The 21,843-nt window shown below is 47.5% G+C and overlaps 2 protein-coding genes across 2 annotated transcripts in view; one reads left to right on the top strand and one right to left on the bottom strand.

The window, feature by feature from the left end:
* Nucleotides 1–1,271: 1,271 nt before the first annotated feature.
* Nucleotides 1,272–2,974, top strand: LOC135816748 (nuclear factor NF-kappa-B p105 subunit-like). Its single transcript, XM_065329859.1, has one exon. It carries the CDS (start codon nucleotides 1,304–1,306, stop codon nucleotides 2,891–2,893), a length of 1,590 nt encoding a protein of 529 aa, XP_065185931.1. The 5' UTR covers nucleotides 1,272–1,303; the 3' UTR covers nucleotides 2,894–2,974.
* A 2,369-nt stretch (nucleotides 2,975–5,343) lies between these two features.
* LOC135818492 (uncharacterized) overlaps nucleotides 5,344–21,843 on the bottom strand; it is a 29,997-nt gene continuing 13,497 nt past the window's right edge. The window contains exons 9-23 of the mRNA XM_065331878.1: nucleotides 20,774–20,844; nucleotides 19,777–19,843; nucleotides 18,982–19,049; nucleotides 17,556–17,604; nucleotides 15,985–16,167; nucleotides 14,290–14,382; nucleotides 13,782–13,861; nucleotides 13,279–13,402; nucleotides 11,878–11,926; nucleotides 10,988–11,024; nucleotides 10,192–10,342; nucleotides 9,075–9,179; nucleotides 8,531–8,614; nucleotides 7,821–7,926; nucleotides 5,344–6,851 (exon numbers count right to left, since the gene is read on the bottom strand). Coding sequence (XP_065187950.1) covers nucleotides 6,802–6,851; nucleotides 7,821–7,926; nucleotides 8,531–8,614; nucleotides 9,075–9,179; nucleotides 10,192–10,342; nucleotides 10,988–11,024; nucleotides 11,878–11,926; nucleotides 13,279–13,402; nucleotides 13,782–13,861; nucleotides 14,290–14,382; nucleotides 15,985–16,167; nucleotides 17,556–17,604; nucleotides 18,982–19,049; nucleotides 19,777–19,843; nucleotides 20,774–20,844 — 1,317 coding nt within the window. The 3' untranslated portion in view covers nucleotides 5,344–6,801. The remainder of the gene's footprint in view (nucleotides 6,852–7,820; nucleotides 7,927–8,530; nucleotides 8,615–9,074; nucleotides 9,180–10,191; nucleotides 10,343–10,987; nucleotides 11,025–11,877; nucleotides 11,927–13,278; nucleotides 13,403–13,781; nucleotides 13,862–14,289; nucleotides 14,383–15,984; nucleotides 16,168–17,555; nucleotides 17,605–18,981; nucleotides 19,050–19,776; nucleotides 19,844–20,773; nucleotides 20,845–21,843) is intronic.

The raw sequence follows: 21,843 nt of genomic DNA, 5'->3' as shown, positions 1-21,843 counted from the left end.
ATACTGCACTGCTCCGGTTCAATGAGTGTCTAGACAGGCTGCGAGACAGTCTCCAGCGCGGTATCAACGAAGTCCATCAGTGGATGACTACCTGGAGACTAAGACCTAATATCGCCAAGACTGAGATATTATTCCTGCCGAACTCAGAGCCAACCTATGCATTCACTCTTCCCGGATCCCTCACAGACCTCACAGTGGTAAAACAACACAAACATCTTGGTTTGGTCATTGACTCAGACTTATCGTTTAGTAGACATGTCGACTATATCTGTAGCAAAGTCAGTAAAGCTGTTGGCTACCTCGTGTCTCACTGCTCCCACCTACCGCTTGAATGCATTCGCCTTTTTTTATCATTGCTATATTCTCCCCATTTTTCTCTATTGCTCAACCGCCTGGTCATCCCTACTTAGTAAATCGTTAATGAGTACCCTGGAAGTCCACAATAAGAGGATACTCAAAGTCCTTTTCCGCAAACCATCATACTTTCCTTCTGCCGAGCTGTATGATATGTTTAACACCTTCCCTATCTCTAGTCAAGCGGATCGAAAACTGTGTATTGTTGTTCATTCTATTCGTCTTGACAAAGCCCCGCCACACTTGCGTAAATATAACTGGTTTCTTCCCACTCGTCCTACGCGCAATCCCTGCACTTTACCTAAAGCCCGAACCTCAGCTTATACCAGATCTCCGTTTTTTGCTGCTTATTCTCTCTGGCTGGCCCTGCCTCTATCAGTAAAATCGTCTTGTACGCTAAAGGATTTCAAGGCCAACATGAAGCTCGTGTTCTAATAACTGCTAGTTCTTCATCCACATTTGTTTCTCAGGCTTTGCCTCCAGTAATGTGTAATATTTATTTATTTTTGCTTTGTTTTTGTTTACTGCCATGGCTGGCTACCGCCCCCCTCCCTCCATATTGGCCTATATTCTCTGGCCACGGGAAGGTGAAATAAATAAATAAATAAATAAATGGTTACATGCTGTCAACCAACAACATGACTGTACAATGTAGATCTACTGTGGCTCAGTGTACCGGTACCTCGCATCCCATTCCTGGGCGCCCTAATGTCTCAGCGCCTGGTTGTCTCGCGGCCTGCTTCAGCTTCTGTGCATGTCCATGTTCGCTGCTACGTCATTGAGTCCCGAGTCAACATTTTACAACTCCGAAATGCTTTTTGTTTGAGGCAGGGAGTCGGTATTTTACGACTCCCTGGTTTGAGGTTTTGAAGACGACGCAGCTGGATACTGTATAATAATGCAAATGGCAGAATCTGCTTACCTTTCATGAGCTGATGTCCTTGTCATCATGACGGACGAGAAAGGTGGTGCCGACCCTACTCCTGTGGTGCCGCCACCTGCTCCGCTGCTTCCAACTGCAGCTGAGTCGAACGAGCAGCAAAATCTCAAAACTGAGGAGAAATGTGGCGTCATGCTGGCCCCCGCCGTGGAGGGGAAATTACCCTTTCCGTGCTTGGAGATTGTTGAGCAGCCGCGACAACGGGGATTTCGATTTCGTTATCCCTGTGAGGGACCCTCACACGGCGGCCTGCCTGGAGAGAAATCGGAGAAACACCGGAAGAGCTACCCCTCTGTCAGGCTGAAGAATTACCTGGGCAGAGCCAAGGTTGTCGTCTCTCTGGTCACGTCCGACGATCCTGCCAAGCCTCACGCACATCGGCTGATTGGCCGTTCAGTGCAGAATGGCATCTGCACGGCGGAGATCGGCGCGGAGACGGATTTCAAGGCATCGTTCAATCTGGGAATCCTGCACGCCACCAAGAAGAATGTAAGCAGCAACCTATTGGTGCGTTTCGCCCTGGCTGCTCAACGTATTGGTGGCGACGGGGTCCTGCCAGAGTCCACCGACACACTCTCATGGGCCGCACAGCCGCAGGAGAAAGAACTGACGGAAGCTGAGATCTTGGAGAGTCTCGGCGAAGAGCGCAAAGCCGCGTTAACCACGCTCAGCAAGGATGTAGCGGCCGGGATGAATCTCAGTGTTGTTCGTCTCTGCTTTCAGGCTTACTTGGACGGTCCGGAGGGGAAGTTTGACCAACCGCTTACCCCGGTTGTATCTCACCCGGTGTTTGACAGCAAGGCGCCGTCGTCATCGTCGCTGAAGATCTGCCGCATGGACCGGTGTTCGGGCAGCGTGGCCGGCAATGACGAAGTCTTCCTGCTGTGCGACCGAGTGCAGAAGGACGACGTAGAAGTGCTGTTCTACGACGGACCGGCGGACGGATCCGACGCGAAGTGGACGTCGCACGGTCTTTTCTCGTCGTCCGACGTGCACCGTCAGTTTTCGATTGTATTCCGCACGCCGCCCTATCATAACCTCTATGTACAATCAGCCGTGTGCGTGTGGATTGCACTGCGTCGCAAGTCGGACAACGAGCAGAGCGAGCCCAAGTCCTTCCTCTACCAGCCGCTCAACATGGACCCGGAAAAGCTGGCCAGTAAGCGGCTGAAGAGCGTGCCCAACTTCTCCACCGAGGACTATCCGAGCGACGGCGGTGGTATGTTGCAGTCGCAGTCGCTAGGCAACACAGTGCACGGTGGCGGTGCCGTGCCGAGTCGCCACGGCAACGGCGGGGTTGTCGTGGCGCCGCAGCCGCTACCCAGTGCGGGCGGCGTGCCTGTGACACACCAGCAACCCCCGGTGATGCCAATGCCGCCGACACTCACGACTATCCCCGTGATTGTTAACAGCACGGGTATGCCGGCATTGTTGCCGGTCAGTCCCACTCCCGACAGTAGCCCATCGGCTGCGGTAGCACATTGTAATCGAAGTGCGAGCAGCGCTAGTCCAGTAATGAACTCTGTGCAGCAAAGTACCGCCGTCGGCTGCAGTCTGCCAACGACGATATACCGGACGGTGGCCAATCACGGGCAGTAGTGGCGACCGGATGTGTGTGTTAGTGTGTGTGTGTTCGTCCGCACGTGTACTTTGTGTATATATATACGGGTGGGTAGGTGTGTGTATATGTGTGTATATGTGTGTGTGTGGGGGGGGGGGGGGTGGATGTAAGTGTAGGTGTACAGATGTATGGATGTGGGTGTGTGCATGCGTGCACGCGTGCATGTGTAAATATGAATGCAAAAGAGAGATTACTATGCTGTGTCCGCAGCCGCTAAAGACTATGGTGCCGGTCGAACAACACTGCTTTCAACCTGTTGATATTGTATATAGGTGCTGATAATTCGACTACATTGAGTGCATCAATGATTTCCAAATGTATGTATATAGACTTGCTTTGTAAAGCGTGTTTTTAGAACTGCATGACTCTCTAATGCTCATTTTCATTGTAATTATTTTATCATGGCCCTAGACACCTGCAGTGTGTTTCTTAGGTTCCTCATTTTCGTTCCTTTCTACTGTGCACGCTGGTTTGTGCACAAACACGCTTCTGAATACGTCCTTGTAACGTTGTGTTGATCAAGTAACCATGTTTACCAGTACAAGTAGTACTGACAGCTACGACATGTCTTTGTTGTGCGCGTGTGTGTGTGTGTGCCAGCTAGTTCGGTTGGTGGGTACACTTATGCCTGATCGTGTTGGGTCTGTTGCCAACGGGCTCGGCTGCTTGAAGGTGCACTGTTGTACCTGCCACCTTTGTTGGTTCCAGGGTTCATATATTTTCTATTTGAAGCGTACATACCTGTTAACCATGTCCATGGACTGCTTCTGGCTACATTTTAACTCTTGTGTAATCAATGGTGCTAGTGAAGCTTATATCAGATCCACTCTGATTTAGCCACCCACACTAGTAGCAAGTATTACCATTACTGGGGGCAGGGGTGACTGCAGTTGGATCCCGGGATGGATACCCTGATGCCGTCAATCCTTTTTCTGCACCTTGACCTCACCCACTTACTGAGGTGTGGTGAGCCCATAAGTGGGATCATTTTCAAGTCCACCCAGAGTTTTGGGGATTTCAGAGGGTGTCGGCCGTTGGGCGGTTCAATAACCAACTGAGTCATCTTTCCAAGATTCCTTTGGAGTCTCTCTCCCCTCTCCCGGGGAGACCCACGTGACCAGTTTTGGCAGTGAGCAACAAGTACAAGTGTGTGTGTGTGTGTGTGTGTGTGTGTGTGTGTGTGTGTGTGTGTGTGTGTGTGTGTGTGTATGTGTATGTGTGTGTGTATTCGTGTGGCTATCTATGTGTTGAACGGCTATCCGTCGATTCAATCCTGTTTTAGTCGGTACATGTATCAATTTGCGCCGGTGCACCTTCTATCAGACAGGATGGGATGTTACAGTACTATCGGGCGCCGAAGAACTGGGTGGGAGGTCAGGGTTCTAGCATGGCATGGCATGGCATGGCATAGCCCGTTCTTATTTTTAGCAAACACAGCAGTTTGGTTCTTATTCAATGGTACAGTCTTATACTTGAAGTACATTGATTCAGAGTTCTACGTCTGAGTGTACATTAGTATTAGGGCTTCCGTTCTTATCTGCAACAAATCCAGCCTACACCATTGTTAAAAATTGGTGACATTCTAGCCTGGCCGTTCTTCGGCGCCCGGCATGCAGTACTGTACTCACGTACAATACGTATTTGCCGTTTGACACCATGCAAAATGTTCAGCTCTGGTCTACACTACTGAAATACATTATAGTCTGTGTATAGCTAGCTATGTGGTTTGCAGTTGACCACCCATTATGTGCTTGCTGCAGTCTGTAGCAAGGATCAGTAGTGAAATAATACCGGTATTTTACTACTCCCTGGCCCAAAGTGAATCTGCACACGGTGTACATCGCACATGCCTGCATGGATGTTGGACCAAACAATTCTCTCTCGATGATGCACAAACGTGACCATTTTCTTTCCAGAGCTAGAGGTGAATCGCGAATGCCAGATTCACGTTGCAAAACCATTAATAGAGAGGTTACGATGCACGTTATTTCCGATGTGACGCGCAATTCCACGTCAAATTTGGCGTGAAACTCCAAATTTCGACGTGAGCTGCAGGTCACTCGCGTTGTTTTTCGACGCACGAGCCGAATAACGCGAGCTGAACTTTCGCGTCACGTCAGAAATAACGTGCATCTTAACCTCTCTAGTTACTGGCAAAATCCTGGCGGACATGAAGGATACCATGTGACCACTGTATACAAAGTGACACAGTTTGCACGAAGCAGGGAGTCATACGACGTTTGTCTGTCTTCCCGGCACGAAGTTCATGGTTCTCTAGCGACACCTGCAGAAATAGACATTGCAGGAGTGAGTGTTTTCTGCGACGTGATGGTACCGTGGATAGGAAGGATGTCCTTCGATAGGACTTCCAAGATCCTCTCCCAATGCATGCTCAACCCGATCTCCTCCACCACACCAGCAACACGACTCTCGGTTGTGTAGTAGACACTGATATCTTGAAGTTGACAAAAAAAAACCATCAATGATCATGGACAGCTTGATGCATCACTGAGCATCGAGAGCTGGAAAAGGGAGAGATGATGAATAGCATTTAAAAATAGACACGATATGGAGCACGATAGACGATAGACGGGAAGAATATGTTACTTGTACTAAAAAGATAAAACAAGATGAGATAACCTTTTTCAAATACAGTCGACCTACCCTTATAACGATATTTGCGTCAGACCAAGAAATATTGTTATAAGGGTAATATTGTTATAGGGGTAACTGGTTCATTTCATACACATATGTCATAATGCATGGATTTTGTTCATTTTTTACACTCTTCATAGCATAAAAACTCACATACATGCACATTATGTACACAGCAAGGTGCCCACTGGTGCCCCTCGTCATGTCCCAGCGACTTATCAAGTGAAGCTTGCCCTACCTGGATAGTGGGCTCTACATCTTCCCTGCTAGATAGTGTTACAAAATGGAAAATGTTGATTGATCAGCCCATTTTATATCGTTATAGGGGTAATATCGTTATAGCGATGTTGTTATAAGGGTAGGGCATTGTATACAAAAGTCAATGGAGTGATTTGGTTTGGCAGAAAAATATCGTTATAAGGGTAATATCGTTATAGAGGTTATCGTTATAAGGGTAGGTCGACTGTACTTGTAATTCTTGCAGCATATCAAAATATTGTTCAAAATAGTACTCTAAAGCGTATGAGAAGCTGAAAAGATAACGTTAACACTGGTATTAATACACTATACAAAGGTATGTTGAAGCGGCTCATTAAAGTACAAGACAGGCAGGCATTCGTCGATGAAAGCTGAACAAGGCATATTTCTATTCACGCAGCCCAACTCGGAAAAGACTAATAAAAACTCTCAGGCGGAGACTAGGCCAAACGAGTAGGGGCTGCTGGACTCGGCAGAGATGGGGAGGCGCTGAGGCTCCGCCGACCTACAGGGTCTCGACACCACAGCCAAGAGCTCACACTAAGAACAGGGACATGTGCTCAGTATTTGTCATGTTTGTCCTTGTCTCAGTACCATTGTCTTTCATTTATATTATTTACGAGTTGGGTACGTGAACATAGTAAAAAATAATAAAATAATAAAAATGCCCAGTACAGGAACTGTTACTCAGTAGAGAGGTGCAGTGTACTAAAGCTAGTCAAGACCAAAACAGGTAGTGTTGCCTGCAGTATGGTAGAAAGGTCTCATGTGTGCGTGAGTCAAGACAGTGTTGTGTGCTGTGCGGTAGAAAGGTCTCATGAGAGTGTGTCTGTTAAGACAAAGACAGTATTGTACAGTAGGATGGTCCAGCGTGACAACAATCCTCCGGAAAGTTTTCTTTCAAAAGCTAACAGAACAGCACGTACGGGTTGGTCCCGGTCCAGATTCCGGCACCACACACACCTTAATGCGGTCAGGTGCCAGGCCGTTGGTTCTTCAGGATGTGGAACAGCGTTTCGTGATCTAAAGAGCAAACACATCATCACCAGTATTATACGACGCATACGCTTAAGTTACAACGCCGTAGACACACAAAACTGTGAGCTCAGTATCAGTATGGCTGTCAGGCAGAGGTTGTATTGCTTGTACATGTACATGTACCCTACGCAAATACATGTACCGTAAAGTACCGCCAGAGCGCCCCACCATCTCGTCCTTTCGTGGCCGCCTTGTGGAGGTGGATTCCTGTCTGTAGGTCATACGACACGGACCTTGTACAAACATTGCACATTGTGCAGTCAATCCGTACCCAGTTTACCTTCGAGCGCCACATAAAAGCATACCAAGTGTGACCTTAGTACACGAAGGTTCTCACATCGTACAAACTTAGTAGCATTCTGCCATACGATGTTCTTCCCTTGGCTGTAAAATCAAGGTGGGGCGCTCTCGCGGGAAGGGACGCTCTGGCGGTACTTTACGGTACTGTGTACTTGCAAGTACTGTTATGAGGCCTAGAAGGCCTACACAGCTAGCTGTCTACAGCATTGTGTGCTGTGTTAGTGTGTTAGTGAGTTAGTGTGTATTGTGTATGGTGTGTTGTGTCCTGCGTACTGCGTACTGGGTTGAATTCAAGTCCAACACAGAGGCATGTAGGGTGTTCAGCAACCAATTCCGCTGACCAAGGGTGGACAAACATGCAGACACGTGTAGTTGTTTCGTGCACAAGGAAAATCAACTAATAATTACTTGGCCCACAATGCTGTGTACAAGAACAAGCATACGCCACTGAATGGCTACCAGGCAGAGCTGTTTATCCCATGTAACATGAGAAAGGTCAAGTAGGCAGATATCACCAGCATTTACCATCATGCTCATGCACACAATAGTCAGGGCATCGATTCAGAGGCGATGATTTCCGCGGCTGGGAGAAGAAACAGAGCGCACAGGAACTCTCTGTACGTGCTGCAAGGACAAGCAAGGAAAAGCGCTTACCCGGATCAGTCAGCTTGACGTAGTTGAACAAGATGAAGTGACAGCATTGACGCAGCAGTGACGGTGCGTCGTACAGACACGCTGCTTGGTACAGTGGGATTACAACCTGAAAACAAGCAGCAGCAGCAACAGCAGCAGCAACAGCAGTAGAGTGCGTTGGACAAACACTAGACTGGAGGAAGAAAAATATTACTTCAGACAGTTCACTGGTTTGAGGGAAAGACGCAAACAGGAAAAGTCTGAAGAAAAAAAAATGCGAGGTCTGACTGTATATCAAACGGCGATCTGTCCACCACCGGTCCAGGGTACGTCTCATAGAATGTGTACAAAGCGCATTGCATCATAAACAGGATGTCAACTTGAGTGTTTTCTGCCCGGAGAGCACTGATAGTGGAGTTGCACACTCTCTAGAGGTTACAGGCAAGGTAGAACGAGGCTTTTTAAAAATGCAACTCAAGTTATCTGTATTCTGCTCACACAGTGCTTGACACCGAATATGGGCAGAGCTTCCTTCCAAATAAGGCAGAACAAGGCTTTGTTGCACACACAGACACTCTAGGGGTTACGACTGTACTCTTGCCCCTCGTCCACCCCGAAAAGTAGTGCCCCACAAATTCACCTCCACAACTGTTAGACTACTTCAATGCAAGATACAGTCAAGGCATACATGTACAGTACTAACGAAGACCACTGAATTGCAAGCAACTTACATCGGGTTCAATCTTGTTGCAGAGGAGGTATTCCACTTGCAGGGCCATGCCCTTGAGCAGAAACCGATCAGCTGCCGCCAGCAGCTGCGACAGCACACACCCACACAGACGTGTACACGCACATACACAAACACACACGTACACATGCATGCGTGCACACACGCACACACGCACGCACACATGTATACACACACACAACCACATGCACACACAGCTCACTGATCACAGTAATGAGCATCAAACTTGATTGTATATTCATAAACCTGATGATGCAAGGATTTAGCAAAACTTGGAAAATACACTGCTTTCTTGGACTTTGACACCAGATATTCTCAGACTGCCATGGTGTGATCTTCTCACAATCTTTGGAGCATTTCCAGCCTGGTCTGTCTGTCTGTGTCTGTGTGTCTGTGTGTGTATCTGTGTGTGTGTGTGTGTGTGTGTGTGTATGTGTGTCTGCATGCATATGGGTGTCTGTGTGACTGTCTGCATGCATACGTGTGTCTGTCCCTGTAGCATGATGTCGTGCATGAGATTGGCTAACCTCCACACCAAGGTTGAGGTCATCCTGTGGATAGAAGAGAGTACCGGTGTAGATGTACTGTAACACTAGCAGCATGACGGAATAACGGATGTCCGACAAAGAGATCTGAAATCATGGCGACAGCACACGCACATGTACACACACATACACATACACATACACACACACACACACACACACACACACACACACACAAGGCAGAGTACACCGTACATTTCTAGACTGCAAAGCACTTCAGAAGTAACAGCCAAACAACAGATCACAGTACCAAAATACAGGTACAGTGTGGTATGTTAACTCTTTTAAAAAATAATGAAAACTGCGTGTAGGGCATGGCACTCTACACCCTGCATGGCACTCAGGGTAAGTTAAGCAAGAGCCTCTACTTAAACTGCAGACACAACTGCTTCCTCCTCAGTGACTTCTCTGTATAGCACAGAAAATACCATTGGAGCCTCGTAGCCACAGTGCTCGAGCTAACAATAGTATCAGCACAAGCATCAGCAACAGAACAACACACACACACGTACACGTCCACACGCGTATACACACACACACACACACTGACCTTGACCTAGACGTTGCCCATTGCATAGCAATGATAGCGCATTGTTATTTCTCCAGTCCACGACAGAATGACTGATGGCGTTTCAGGTCGCCGCTTCGACGGAACATGCAGGCTGCAGGCGCAATCATAGCCAGCAGCAGAGGGTGCCTTGGGTGGTCGACGGGCAATGGTACGCCACTCTGGACGGTTCTGGGCTGCATCGTACCATCCACATGCTGGTACCGGTGGCTCAACCGACGCAAAGTCATCCATAACGACGTCCCTCCACCTCTTACGTGGACCATGCGCCGGGCGCGGGGCAGGCAGTTCACCGAAGAGAACACACTTTGGCAACTGGTGATCTTCCATCCGTGCCACATGTCCAAGCCAGCGCAAACGTCGTTCCCGTATGATGTGACCAGTGTCCTCAGGCACTCCTAGGGTCTTTGCAAGGGCTGAGGACGTTACGTGGGTCTCCCATTGCTGCCGTCGTGACACTCCAACGATAGCACACATACACACACACATGCACACACACGCACACACAACGCACACACAATGCACACCTACCTCTCTTTGGCTGGCCTCCATCCACAGCTCGGTGTCGAGCATGGCCTGAAAGACGGGACTGCGGCCGCACAGGAGTATGCGGTGAGCGTAGCACTTCTCCTGACTAGCACTGCCGTCACCGTCACCATCCTTGCATACCAGCACAACATCACTGCGTTGACAGGCAGTGGCCGACAAGCAGCAATGAAGACAGACACAGCAGCAAGGTCACACAAACACAAACATTCACACCGAAGAAAGAAATATGCATGACCGAATCTGGCAGCGGTCCTTGCCAATGAGAAAAAAACTAGTTTCATGATTCAAGTGAGAGGCAGTCAGGCTGACTTTGCTGCACATCACGACCACCAGTACCCAGTAGGACCAAGGATCCAGGCACACAGAATATCTGGTATGTGCAGAGCAAAACATGTCAGAGGGACTCACTGGGAATACCTGCTACAAGCACAGTAAAACATGTCAAGAGGACTACTGTAAAAGCAGAAATTTTCGGTGGTGTTTTATTTTCGGTAACTTCGGTGTCGACAATTTCTACCGAAAATAAAACGCACCGAAAATTTCGGTACAACCGGTACTGTATACATTTAGTACTAGTACACCTACCTGGAAAACGGGTTTTACCGAAAATTTCTCTCTACCGAACCGCCGATTTTGGTGAATACCGAAAATATTACACCACCGAAAATTTCTGCTTTTACAGTACTCTGATAGATGATTCTTAATTCACTCAGTAACTGAGAAGTAGTGGGTACTGGGTTGGGCAACAAAACCATGTGTATGCTGTAAGTACATGTACCTGAGGTTAGGCTTATTGACATAGCCTCCAAAGCAATCTGCAGCAATCCAGGCACACACGCACATACACACAAAGATATGTCAAGAGAGTGCGTGAGTGAGTGAGTGAGTGAGTGAGAGAGAGAGAGAGAGAGAGAGAGAGAGAGAGAGAGAGAGAGAGAGAGAGAGAGAGAGAGAGAGAGAGAGAGAGAGAGAGAGAGAGAGAGAGAGAGAGAGAGAGAGAGAGAGAGGAAAGAAAGAGAGAGAGAAAGAGAGAGAGAAAGAGAGAGAGAGAGAGAAAGAGAGAGAGAGAGAGAGAGAGAGAGAGAATGTGGGCACGGGCCATACGGAAAACTACTCCTCGCATTGGTATCCTCGGTCAGTGAGGGGTCTGGGCAGCTTTTTCCTTCTTTTTTTTTCAATTCCATTCTGCTGTATGAAGTATGTGCCTTCGCGTATCTGAAACAATGCAAGGACCCATTCTATCCTAGATGGTTTATACATAATTGTCATCATTATGTATATGAGCTATAAAAGAGAATAGAAGAGAAGATAGCTAAGCCATACGATGCAAGAACCCGCCAGCCAGGCCTAGTACAGGTGAGTCATTGTAAGTGAAATCTAGTCCTCGACAATACGGGGTCGTCGGAAAGGTTTCTTTTGTGGTCCCTGAAACGAACATCGTTCTTTGGGGGGGGGGGGGGGGGGGGGGGGTGAGCCAAAATCACGAGTCGGCCTACACAGTACATTGTACACGCTCATGTACATGCATGAGATTTGCGTCATCCGATAGCAAACTGCATTCATTTCGGGGGGGGGGGGGGGCTTGACATGATATACTTGGCCGTAAATATTTGTTTCCAACAGTCCCCAAAGAGAAATGAGACAGGCATGCTCTCTACTCGGGCGTACCGTCAATGTTGTCTTGGTTAGGCCGAACCACTGGCACTGGGGGAAAGCTCTGCACACATTCAGTAATACAGAATCCGTAGCAGCGGCGGTGGCGGCAATGGTGGAGTAAACAGCAGAAAACACAAACATCAACACAGGAGAACATGCTCAATGTTTTTTCTGTGCTGCCTTCTTTATACATATGCATGCACACTGTATTAAACTTTATATGTGCACATTCACATTCACATGTCTGAAGGTTTGTGGTTTTCAATAAAAAAAATAAAAAAAATGACAGAGAGTGTAGGGCTATGATCGTTTGGTCGGATCCAGATCCAGATCCAAATCTCAGATCCGTCGGATCCTTCAGAATCAACCGAACACTTTTTTGCGGACCTTGGCTGTTGCCATGTTGACGAAGTAAAAAATGGCGCTGACAGGTCACCCAAAAAAGGCATAAGTCGTACTGATCGCCCGCGTCGTACGAAAAGTCAACAAAAGTCCACTAGACGTACGACAATGAGTATAAAAATGATTTTTACCCACCATATACGCACAAAGGTCACATTTGGATCCGATGGATCCAGTCAACCCTGCTCCCGGGGCAGGGTTGCTCGGATCCAAATCCGAAGGATCTGGATCCGGATTCGACCAATCGATCATTGCAGATCCAGTGGATCCGATGGATCTGGATCTGGATCCGACCAAACGATCACGGCCTAGGACTTTGGCTGACATGAACTACAGTTGTGCTAGGTGAAATGCGACCCAGAGGAGTGCATACGCGGCGCACTCAACTTGCACGGCCCTTGACGCCCTGGAGGGTGGCACGAATGCGGCTGGACGTACACATGTACAAATACAATGATGTAATCAGAACTGTTCCAGTGTGTGTGCCAGTTTTGCATTTTGGGTTGGATTTCAGTGAGCGCAACTGTAGTTACTAGCCAAGTACAGTCAACTTCGCTAATAACGACTGCGGATATAACGACAATTCACGAATAGCGACAGGATTTCCATGCCCAGAGCAAAGTCCCATCCAACTGTAATACATATAATGAGACTTTGGGGATTAACGACACGTCGCGAATAAGGACACTTTCCTAATGCCCCGCCGAGTGTCGTTATAAGCAAAGTTGACTGTACATACTGTAGTGTCTTGTATTAAAGACGATCTCATATGTACACGCCTGATTTTCTAGATACACTGTCGGGACATAAGCCTGGTTTTAGTGTTGACATACATAGAAATACCTGTCTTGTATAGAAGCCCGTCTCATATAGAAGCCTGCAAAAATTTCCCCCAAAATCATATAAGTCGCGCTTTTATACACGACTTTGTGGTAACTGTGGCAGGACACGGGGAAATCCCCTACACCAGTAACTCAGGGGAGAAACTAGATAAGTATAGCGTCAGCGTACCTTCATGGCCACCATCATCAGCGGAGTGTGTGATGCCGTATTCACCAGGAGAATGTCAGCACCCAGCTCCGTCAACGCTGCCATGGCCGGGAAGTCTTGGCGACGGGCCGCGACATGTAGCAAGCTGTAAAACAGTAGTGACAGAAAGAAATTCACGGCTCGCGTGAGACTCAGCTGGAGGTTGCGTGTTCCGCATCCGTAGGAACGCCACCACACTCTATGGGTCAAGGCACAGATCCATGCAGATGTAACAGAAGTCAAAAAGATAATCACTGGTCTTTGCGACTAAGAGCAATAGAGGCAGTCAGGTTCATATCACATAGTGCCAGTAATTCATTTGCAGTGCACATCTACACGTAAGCAATCACGCATGCACACATGCACTCACGCATGCACTCACGCATGCACTCACGCATGCACACACACACACACACACACACACACACACACACACACACACACACACACACACACACACACGCACGCGATGGATAGACGCTTACGTATTGCCGATATCCTGGCTGCGCACATTGATATCCATTCCACAGGATTTCACAAGGCACTCTACAACTTCCACACCACACTTTAAACATGCATATACACACAAGAGAACGTATAAAAACAAGAGAGAACATATAAACACACAAGTGGAGCCGCAAACATCTTCTACTCCACGAACGACGTCCAGAGAACAGAATCTGAGAACTACCCTGATTTTGTACAATGCGCATCTGAAGTCGCGATACTACTACTTCAGTACTGTCCATTCTGCCAGCATGTCCCGAGTACAATGGTATTATAGCTCACTGCCCGAGAGGACAGGTTGCAAGGGGAAATGCTCTTGCTGTGTGCATGCTAAGCTGCTGATTGCACTTCTGCATACTCCTTACTACAGCTCTGAACACACACTGTGCTGTTGCGAACAGGAGCACACAACCCCTACAACGACACATACACACACACACACACGCACGCACACACACAGGCGCACACACACGGATATGCTCATACCTTGGTCAACGCTTCGTGAAGCCACTCAAAGTGCCTGGCCGACACCTGAACATTGTCCAGTTCCTGCAGCTTCTCGACAACCCACACCACAGTCTGAAGACAGGGAAACAACGGACAACCAAACACATTGTTGTTCAAATAAATCTCAACCACACACAGGTAGGAGAAACAGTACGCAAACACTGAAGCTCTTCTTCTTCCTCCCATATTCTTTGATGAGTTCACACATAGTAGTACCGACATTGCCTAGAGACTGCGGTTGTATTGATCTATATTTAGGTAAGTTGGGGGATAAGAACTTTTAAGAAGTACCTTGGATACTTGTAAGTGCAATTTCCTACTGCACAATGCATGGGGGTACACCTTATCCGAGTTCTGCTGTACGTCAAAAGAAGTAGAATAATTAATACCGGTGGGCCTGGCCAATACACCAGGAGATCGTCACTATTACGCAGCACAGCCAGCTAGACATATTAAGAGCGCCGAGTTGACAGGAGCGCGATATCCTGGTGGAGATCGTGTTCATTTGGCAGTACAGTACAGTACTGTGAGACATGAGTTAAAGGGGCAGTTCACCCTAAAAAAGGGGAAGTTCACCCTAAAATGAAAACTTCACAACTGGTAGCAAAAAATGCACTGATTCCAATGGTGAAGGTCCCAGGTTGATCGGAGCAGCCGTTCCCGAGTTATCACAGCTTGAACTTTGCACACAATTTGGTGACATCATGATGACGTCGTAAACTTGCCCAGAGTCCAGACCAGGCCGGATTTATGACGTCAGAAAGATAAACTTTGTATGGGAGTAATGGGGGAAAACCAATTTCTTTCTTGTATCTCTGCAACAATGGATTTCATGCTAGAATTTTTTCCAGTCGGGATACCGATAGGGTGCCATATGTCTCTTACCGAAGTTTGAAAAAAATCCGATTTCTTTGGAACAATGGACAGCCAAAATACTGAAATTTCCCCATCTACTCCCATACAAAGTCTATCTCTCTGACGTCATAAATCCGGCCTGGTCTGGGCAAGTTAATGACGTCATCATGATGTCACCAATTCTAGTGCAAACTTCAAGCTGGTATAACTCGGTTCGGCCTCATTTTCTCGGTGCTGCGCTGATGAGTCCACAAAGGACGAAACAGCTCTGTTTGTAGATTGAGTACACGAGTACTGTAAAAGCCATAATATTATATATATATAACGAAGTGCTAACTCTAACGAATTAACGAGGAGAAATCTGTCGTTAAAATAGAAATCGTTATACAGAAATCGATACATATACTGTCCTATTGAGCGTTGAGAATGAGTGAGAATCGTTACCTTTGGTAAACGTAAACCAGTCAAATTTGGGAAATCGTTATAATATATGCGCCTCGTTAGAATACCGTATTATCTCTAATATAAGCACAGTCTCCAATAATAGCACGTCTCCAATAATAGAACACCTTGGGGCGGCATTCAAAAAATAAAGTGCTCAGTCTCCATTATAAGCACACTGTGTAAATTCATTATCTGTACCGGCGAAAAACCCCTGAAATGTGTGTATCTGACATGAATTTGGCATGGCAACATGCCTCTGAAATGAGGTTGAAATGACCGTGCTTATATTAGAGATAATACGGTAATGGCTTTTATTACTAGTACATTGTACATGAGGTAGAGTAGACGTGAATAAACGTAATCATCGCATCTCACCTCACTGCCGCTAGCCACGGCGGCGTGGATCAAAGAGGAGTGCAGTGCCTCGATCTGATGCGACTGACAGCCGGACAGGAGCTCGACGAGGCCGTCGTGCTGGTTCTGCGTGACGCACGCCACCGCGTTGCGCTGCAGCTCCTCCTTCGCCGAGAGGCGTGTGCGAACAGGCGGTGCCACAGACTGAATCAGGGACGCCGGGAAGAAGACGGGCACACGCAGGACACAAGCAACATGAGCAGAAAGACGCGCCATTTATATTAGCTAAAGACACACCAGGAAATACTACGTGTAGTACCAAGAGTATATAACCCCCCCCCCCCCCCCCCAAGAGTGTGCAACTCCTGATACCCTTTCTATGGGGTACGCCGACGGCGAAAACTCACATCACGTGGTGCAGTGTCGCAGTTGTACGTTTCCAGCCCATTTTTAGCGAGCAGCGGAGTAATAAAAATAGCACTCTCTGACAGAAACTCACTGCGGGTATGCAAATCCCCAGCATGATCATGGCAGATAATCGGATTGCGCGCACGCTATCCTCCGTTTGTACGTAGTACGAACTTGCCTGAGACACGTGATGTGAGTTTTCGCCGTCGGAGACCCCATATGCAGAGTTGCACACTCTTAGGGGGTTATATACTCTTGGTAGTACTTATATATTACAGGTACACATTTGTGGTCACTGCACTCAAACACTCAATTTGACAAATATGGTTTCTTTACTGCATACAATGTGAAGAAGAGGTTGGTGCGATTTCGGCGATAGTAGGGGAAGAGTTTGTTGCTATAGGAGCTCGCGGTTTTCCTGCCGACTTGAATTCTCACTTGACTGACTCACGACTGCCATCCAGAGCACACGAGAAGTCCATCCAACCGTCCACTCGGCAAACCTGCAAGAAAGCACCACTCCCTGCTCAATATACAGCGTTTCGGGGAAATCACCCCTCATCAGTTGAGCTTCAGTAGGCTGAGGAAGATTGTGCCTGAAGAGCACCACTTACATAGTGCTCTCCAGGCACAAACATCACCAGGGATACAAACTTACAGAGATGCTCCGTTTCCAGCGCGACAAACACCTTGTGAACACCAGATAGCAGTGTGTATCCCTGGTGAGGTTTGTGCCTGGAGAGCACTATGTAAGTGGTGCTCTTCAGGCACAATCTTCCTGAGCCTACTCAAGCTCAACTGACGAGGGGTGAATTCCCCGAAACACTGTGTATTGAGCAGGGAGTGGTGCTTTCTTGCAGGTTTGCCGAGTGGACGGTTCGATGGACTTCTCGTGTGCTCTGGATGGCAGTCGTGAGTCAGTCAAGTGAGAATTCAAGTCGGCAGGAAAACCGCAAGCTCCCATGTAGGGAGCAACACACTCTTGCTTTATTGCATATCAATTTTTTAAAAATGTTCACCAAACTTTCGGGCCTGGCTCATTATCAGGGTGAAACAGAAGTCAGGTACTAGTACTAGTACACATTTTATGACTCATGAGTACACATTTCATGACTCACGAGTACACATTTCATGACTCACTAGTACACATTTCATGACTCGCGAGGTTTGTAGAGACCACTTACCGCTGTCGAGCTGCGGAGCGCGACTTTCTCCTTCTGGTCCCAGTCACCCCTGCCGAGCGCACACGCACACACACGGAACACACACAGAACACACGCAGAACACACACAAATGAAAGAACATCGCGTACTGTAAAGCTAGAAACTTTCGCTGCGTGCAAATTTTCGCGTTCTCAAGAATTGCACAAATTCACGTGGAAACAATAGAGATTATATAATGTAAGAATGGACTCGAATGGAGAGCCAAGGTAAAGCCAAGCCTTGGTCTTTTTTTCTATTCTATAGAGAAAATCGATTCTGGGTTTCAATAATATTATTTGAAACTCGGATGTTGAGCCATAAATAAATGTAAAAGAGAAAAGGACATATGGATACGAGTTAAGAGTAACTCTCCATCACTGTAACATGATACTATATACAGTCAGAAAGTGCAATAACTAGGCACAAAACTGACAGAGTACTGAGACATTCGACGTCCTGACACCTAACTTCAACACATCTCCGTAGCGTGTGCTGTTTTGCTGCTTCGAATTGTAGTTAGACCGCTTTGTCAAATATCGTACTGGTCTCGTCATCGTCCAGTAACGATCGACATTCTTTGTTCCGTTGGGACTGTAGCTTTTGCTCGTTTTCGTTGCGCTTGCCTTCCCCTCTTTGGTCTTTCCATAACCTTGAACCTTCCAAGTTGGAAGGCTGTCGGTTAGCGCTACGGAGATGTGTTGAAGTTAGGTGTCAGGACGTCGAATGTCTCAGTACTCTGTCAGTTTTGTGCCTAGTTATTGCACTTTCTGACTGTATATAGTATCATGTTACAGTGATGGAGAGTTACTCTTAACTCGTATCCATATGTCCTTTTCTCTTTTACAATAATATTATTGTTATAAAATACACATACATATCGAACAAGTAACGTCACACTGAGTTGCGTGATGTCTGCGGCCTTCATCCTATTCATAGCTATATTAAAATTATTATCTCCGCGTAGATTATTTGTATAGTAGTCAAGAAAAGAATTTTTTTTCATTCGGATCGCATATTGTCGAACGTCAATGCATAGACCAATGAATATCATACCATCTACCGGAAGCAGTCACCGAAGAATTCTGGAGAAGAACGTTTGTGTCAAAACTAATTGGTGTCCGTTGGTTGTGGATTGGTAGTGTGTTCTATCAATGATAGTCACACCTCTATTGGATAAATCATTGTGTATTCCCTGGGTATAAACATAGTGCAGTGCAGTGCAGTGTAGTGCAGTGCAATGCAGTGCAGTGCAGTGCAGTGTAGTACAGTGCAGTGTAGTGTAGTGTAGTGTAGTGTAGTGCATGCAGTGCAGTGCAGTGCAGTGCAGTGCAGTGCAGTGCAGTGCAGTGCAGTGCAGTGCAGTGCAGTGCAGCGTAGTGCAGTGCAGTGCAGTGTGTGGTGTACTGACGTTTTCTTATGCACTGTGGTGATGTCGGCATACTTGTCCTGTATCTCAGTTGACGACAATTGTGCTTCCTGCACGCACAAACATGATAGGCAGACATATGCATGCACACGTATGTGCACGCACATGTGCGCCACACGTGCACGTGCACGTACACACATGCACACACACACACACACACACACACACACACACGCGCACGCACACACACGCGCGCTCACGCTCAGGAGGTCATGATTACCCGCCATATCATACACAAAATAAAGAATTCAAGAAAGATTATGGATGATCGGACCAATCAAAAGTGACTTCCGGCAGTCCTGATAAGGACAAGGATCAGGATACAGGACCGGTGGAAGCAGTCTCTGATTGGTACGGCCATACAGTTTGTGTATGGTACGGTGGGGACACATGCCCTCCACAGCAGTAACACACACGTTGGTGGCCAAAATGTTGGCCAGGCCGTGGCCTGACCAACTGGACCGGTTCCTCCGGGCCTGGGATAAGGACAAGGTTACACGCAGCAGGATAGGATGGCCATACAGCAATAGGTACGTGCATGCAGAGGACAGCTACAGTTGGGCTCACTGAACTTCGACCCGAAGTGCAAAACTGACGCCCTGGACCAGTTCCGATGCCATCCCTGTACAGTACATGTGTACGTCAAGCTGCACCCGCACCACTTGCAGGGCGTTGAGGGCCGTGCAAGCAAGTAAGGACAAAAATATGCACTTTAGGTCGGATGTCATCGAGCACAAAGCTACACATGAAAATCAGCCGCTGTGTGTTGCAACTTACCGAGTACATGGCATGCCTGGGTAGTGCCAGGCAGCGCATCAGATCATCGTTCAGTTTGCAAGCCAACCTGAAGAGCGCGCGCGCACATACACACACATACACACATATACACACATACACACACACATATCACCATCAGCAGCAGCAGCAGCAGCAGCCAAAAGAAACTTGAAAATGCTTCCATCATGTTGAGGCTAACTCAGGTGAGGTGATACAGTTGGAGCGCCTGTTTGAAGAGAAACCAACCAATTGCTAGATCTATGCCACCCGAGTGCATGTATAGAGCTTGCCGATGTCTTACCCCATGCCTAATTCAACAAGAATACACAGATGTACTGTAATAGCGATGTCAGGTACACATGTACATCTCCACTCTGTATAGTGTATGGTCCCATCAACTATTGTAGTACATTTCCTGGTAGAAACATGATCTAGTGATGGAGACGAGAGGGAGGGAAAGAAAGCAAGAGTGAGAGAGTGAGAGAGAGAGAGAGAGACAAGAGAGGGAGAGAGAGAGAGACAAGAGAGAGAGAGAGCAGGAGAGAGAGAGAGAGAGAGAGAGAGAGAGAGAGAGAGAGAGAGAGAGAGAGAGAGAGAGAGAGAGAGAGAGAGAGAGAGAGAGAGAGAGACAAGAGAGAGAGACAAGAGAGAGAGAGCAGGAGAGAGAGAGAGAGAGAGAGAGAGAGAGAGAGAGAGAGAGAGAGAGAGAGAGAGAGAGAGAGAGAGAGAGAGAGAGAGAGAGAGAGAGAGAGAGAGAGAGAGAGAGAGAGAGAGAGAGAGAGAGAGAGAGAGAGAGAGAGAGAGAGAGAGAGAGACAAGAGAGGGAGAGAGAGAGAGAGACAAGAGAGAGAGAGCAGGAGAGAGAGAGAGAGACAAGAGAGAGAGAGACAAGAGAGAGAGAGCAGGAGAGAGAGAGAGAGAGAGAGAGAGAGAGAGAGAGAGAGAGAGAGAGAGAGAGAGAGAGAGAGAGCAGGAGAGAGAGAGAGCTGGGACTCACTGGAGCAGGTCGTGTGCATGATTCACGCGGAACGTCAGCGCGTAGCGAGACAGGCCAATGTCGGACAACGACTGCAAAGCCATAAACAAACAAATTAAAGGAAATCAGTTAAAATAAGAATACCAGCAGTGACATTCTAGAGTGAACAAGGTGAAGCGAGTGTGTACAAGGCCAACATGCATGTGCAGTAGATTGAACACATGAAGGGAAGTGAGAATGGGTATACGGGAATAACTATACTGCATTATTAGTACACAGCTGGAATACTGGCAAAAGAAAGGCAATTTATTCCCGTAGCTATGCAGAAGACGTTACTTCAGTAACGTCTGGCGCTAGCCAGGGTCCACACAGCTTTAATTTGGTATTTGTTTGTTTGTGTGTTTGTTTGTTTGTTTGTGTCACGCCTGGCGCTATCCCGTATCTGTCCCGTATCTGGTACTACAAAGGCTCTACAGAATTGTACATAATAGCTGTCCACAATATTTGCGGGCTCCTGTATCTGTCCCGTACCGTACCAATATTCGTCGTATTATGTATACGACTCCCTGATGTACAGGGAGATTTGGAAAGAAATAGGGAGACGAGGAGGAAATTAAATTAGAATAGACGCCGAATAGGTGATAGGATGCGTCAGCATAAACAGCGTCAGCATAAACATACATGTACTTTGGAAGAGAGATCCCGTCGTCTCCAAAATAAGCGTGAACGAGCGATTCAGCGCCGGTCACAGGAAACGTCGGAAGAGAGATCCCGTCGACTCCAGAACCCCCGTGATCGGCAGAGTCCGCCGGTCCCAGGCAACGTCAAGACAGACATCCCGTTGAGTCCAGAACGCCCGTGATCGGCAGAGTCTAAGCCGGTCCCAGGAAACGTCAGGACAGACATCCCGTCGAGTCCAGAACGCCCGTGATCGGCAGAGTCAGCGCCGGTCCCAGTGAACGTCAGGACAGACATCCCGTCGACGCGCAGAAAAACTAAATCTGCAGCCTCTTTTGCCGTCGGACAGGATACGTATTATAGGAGACTGTAAAGTTATGTAATGTCCAAATTTCCACGTGAGCAGCAGGTCA

This window comes from Sycon ciliatum, chromosome 5 (assembly GCF_964019385.1).
Source record: "Sycon ciliatum chromosome 5, ocSycCili1.1, whole genome shotgun sequence".
Lineage (NCBI taxonomy): Eukaryota > Metazoa > Porifera > Calcarea > Leucosolenida > Sycettidae > Sycon > Sycon ciliatum.
This window is presented reverse-complemented; position numbering and strand designations above follow the sequence as displayed.

Coding starts and splice junctions, on each gene's coding strand:
- LOC135816748 (XM_065329859.1), top strand. CDS start 1,304: ATGACGGACGAGAAAGGTGGTGCCGACCCTACTCCTGTGGTGCCGCCA.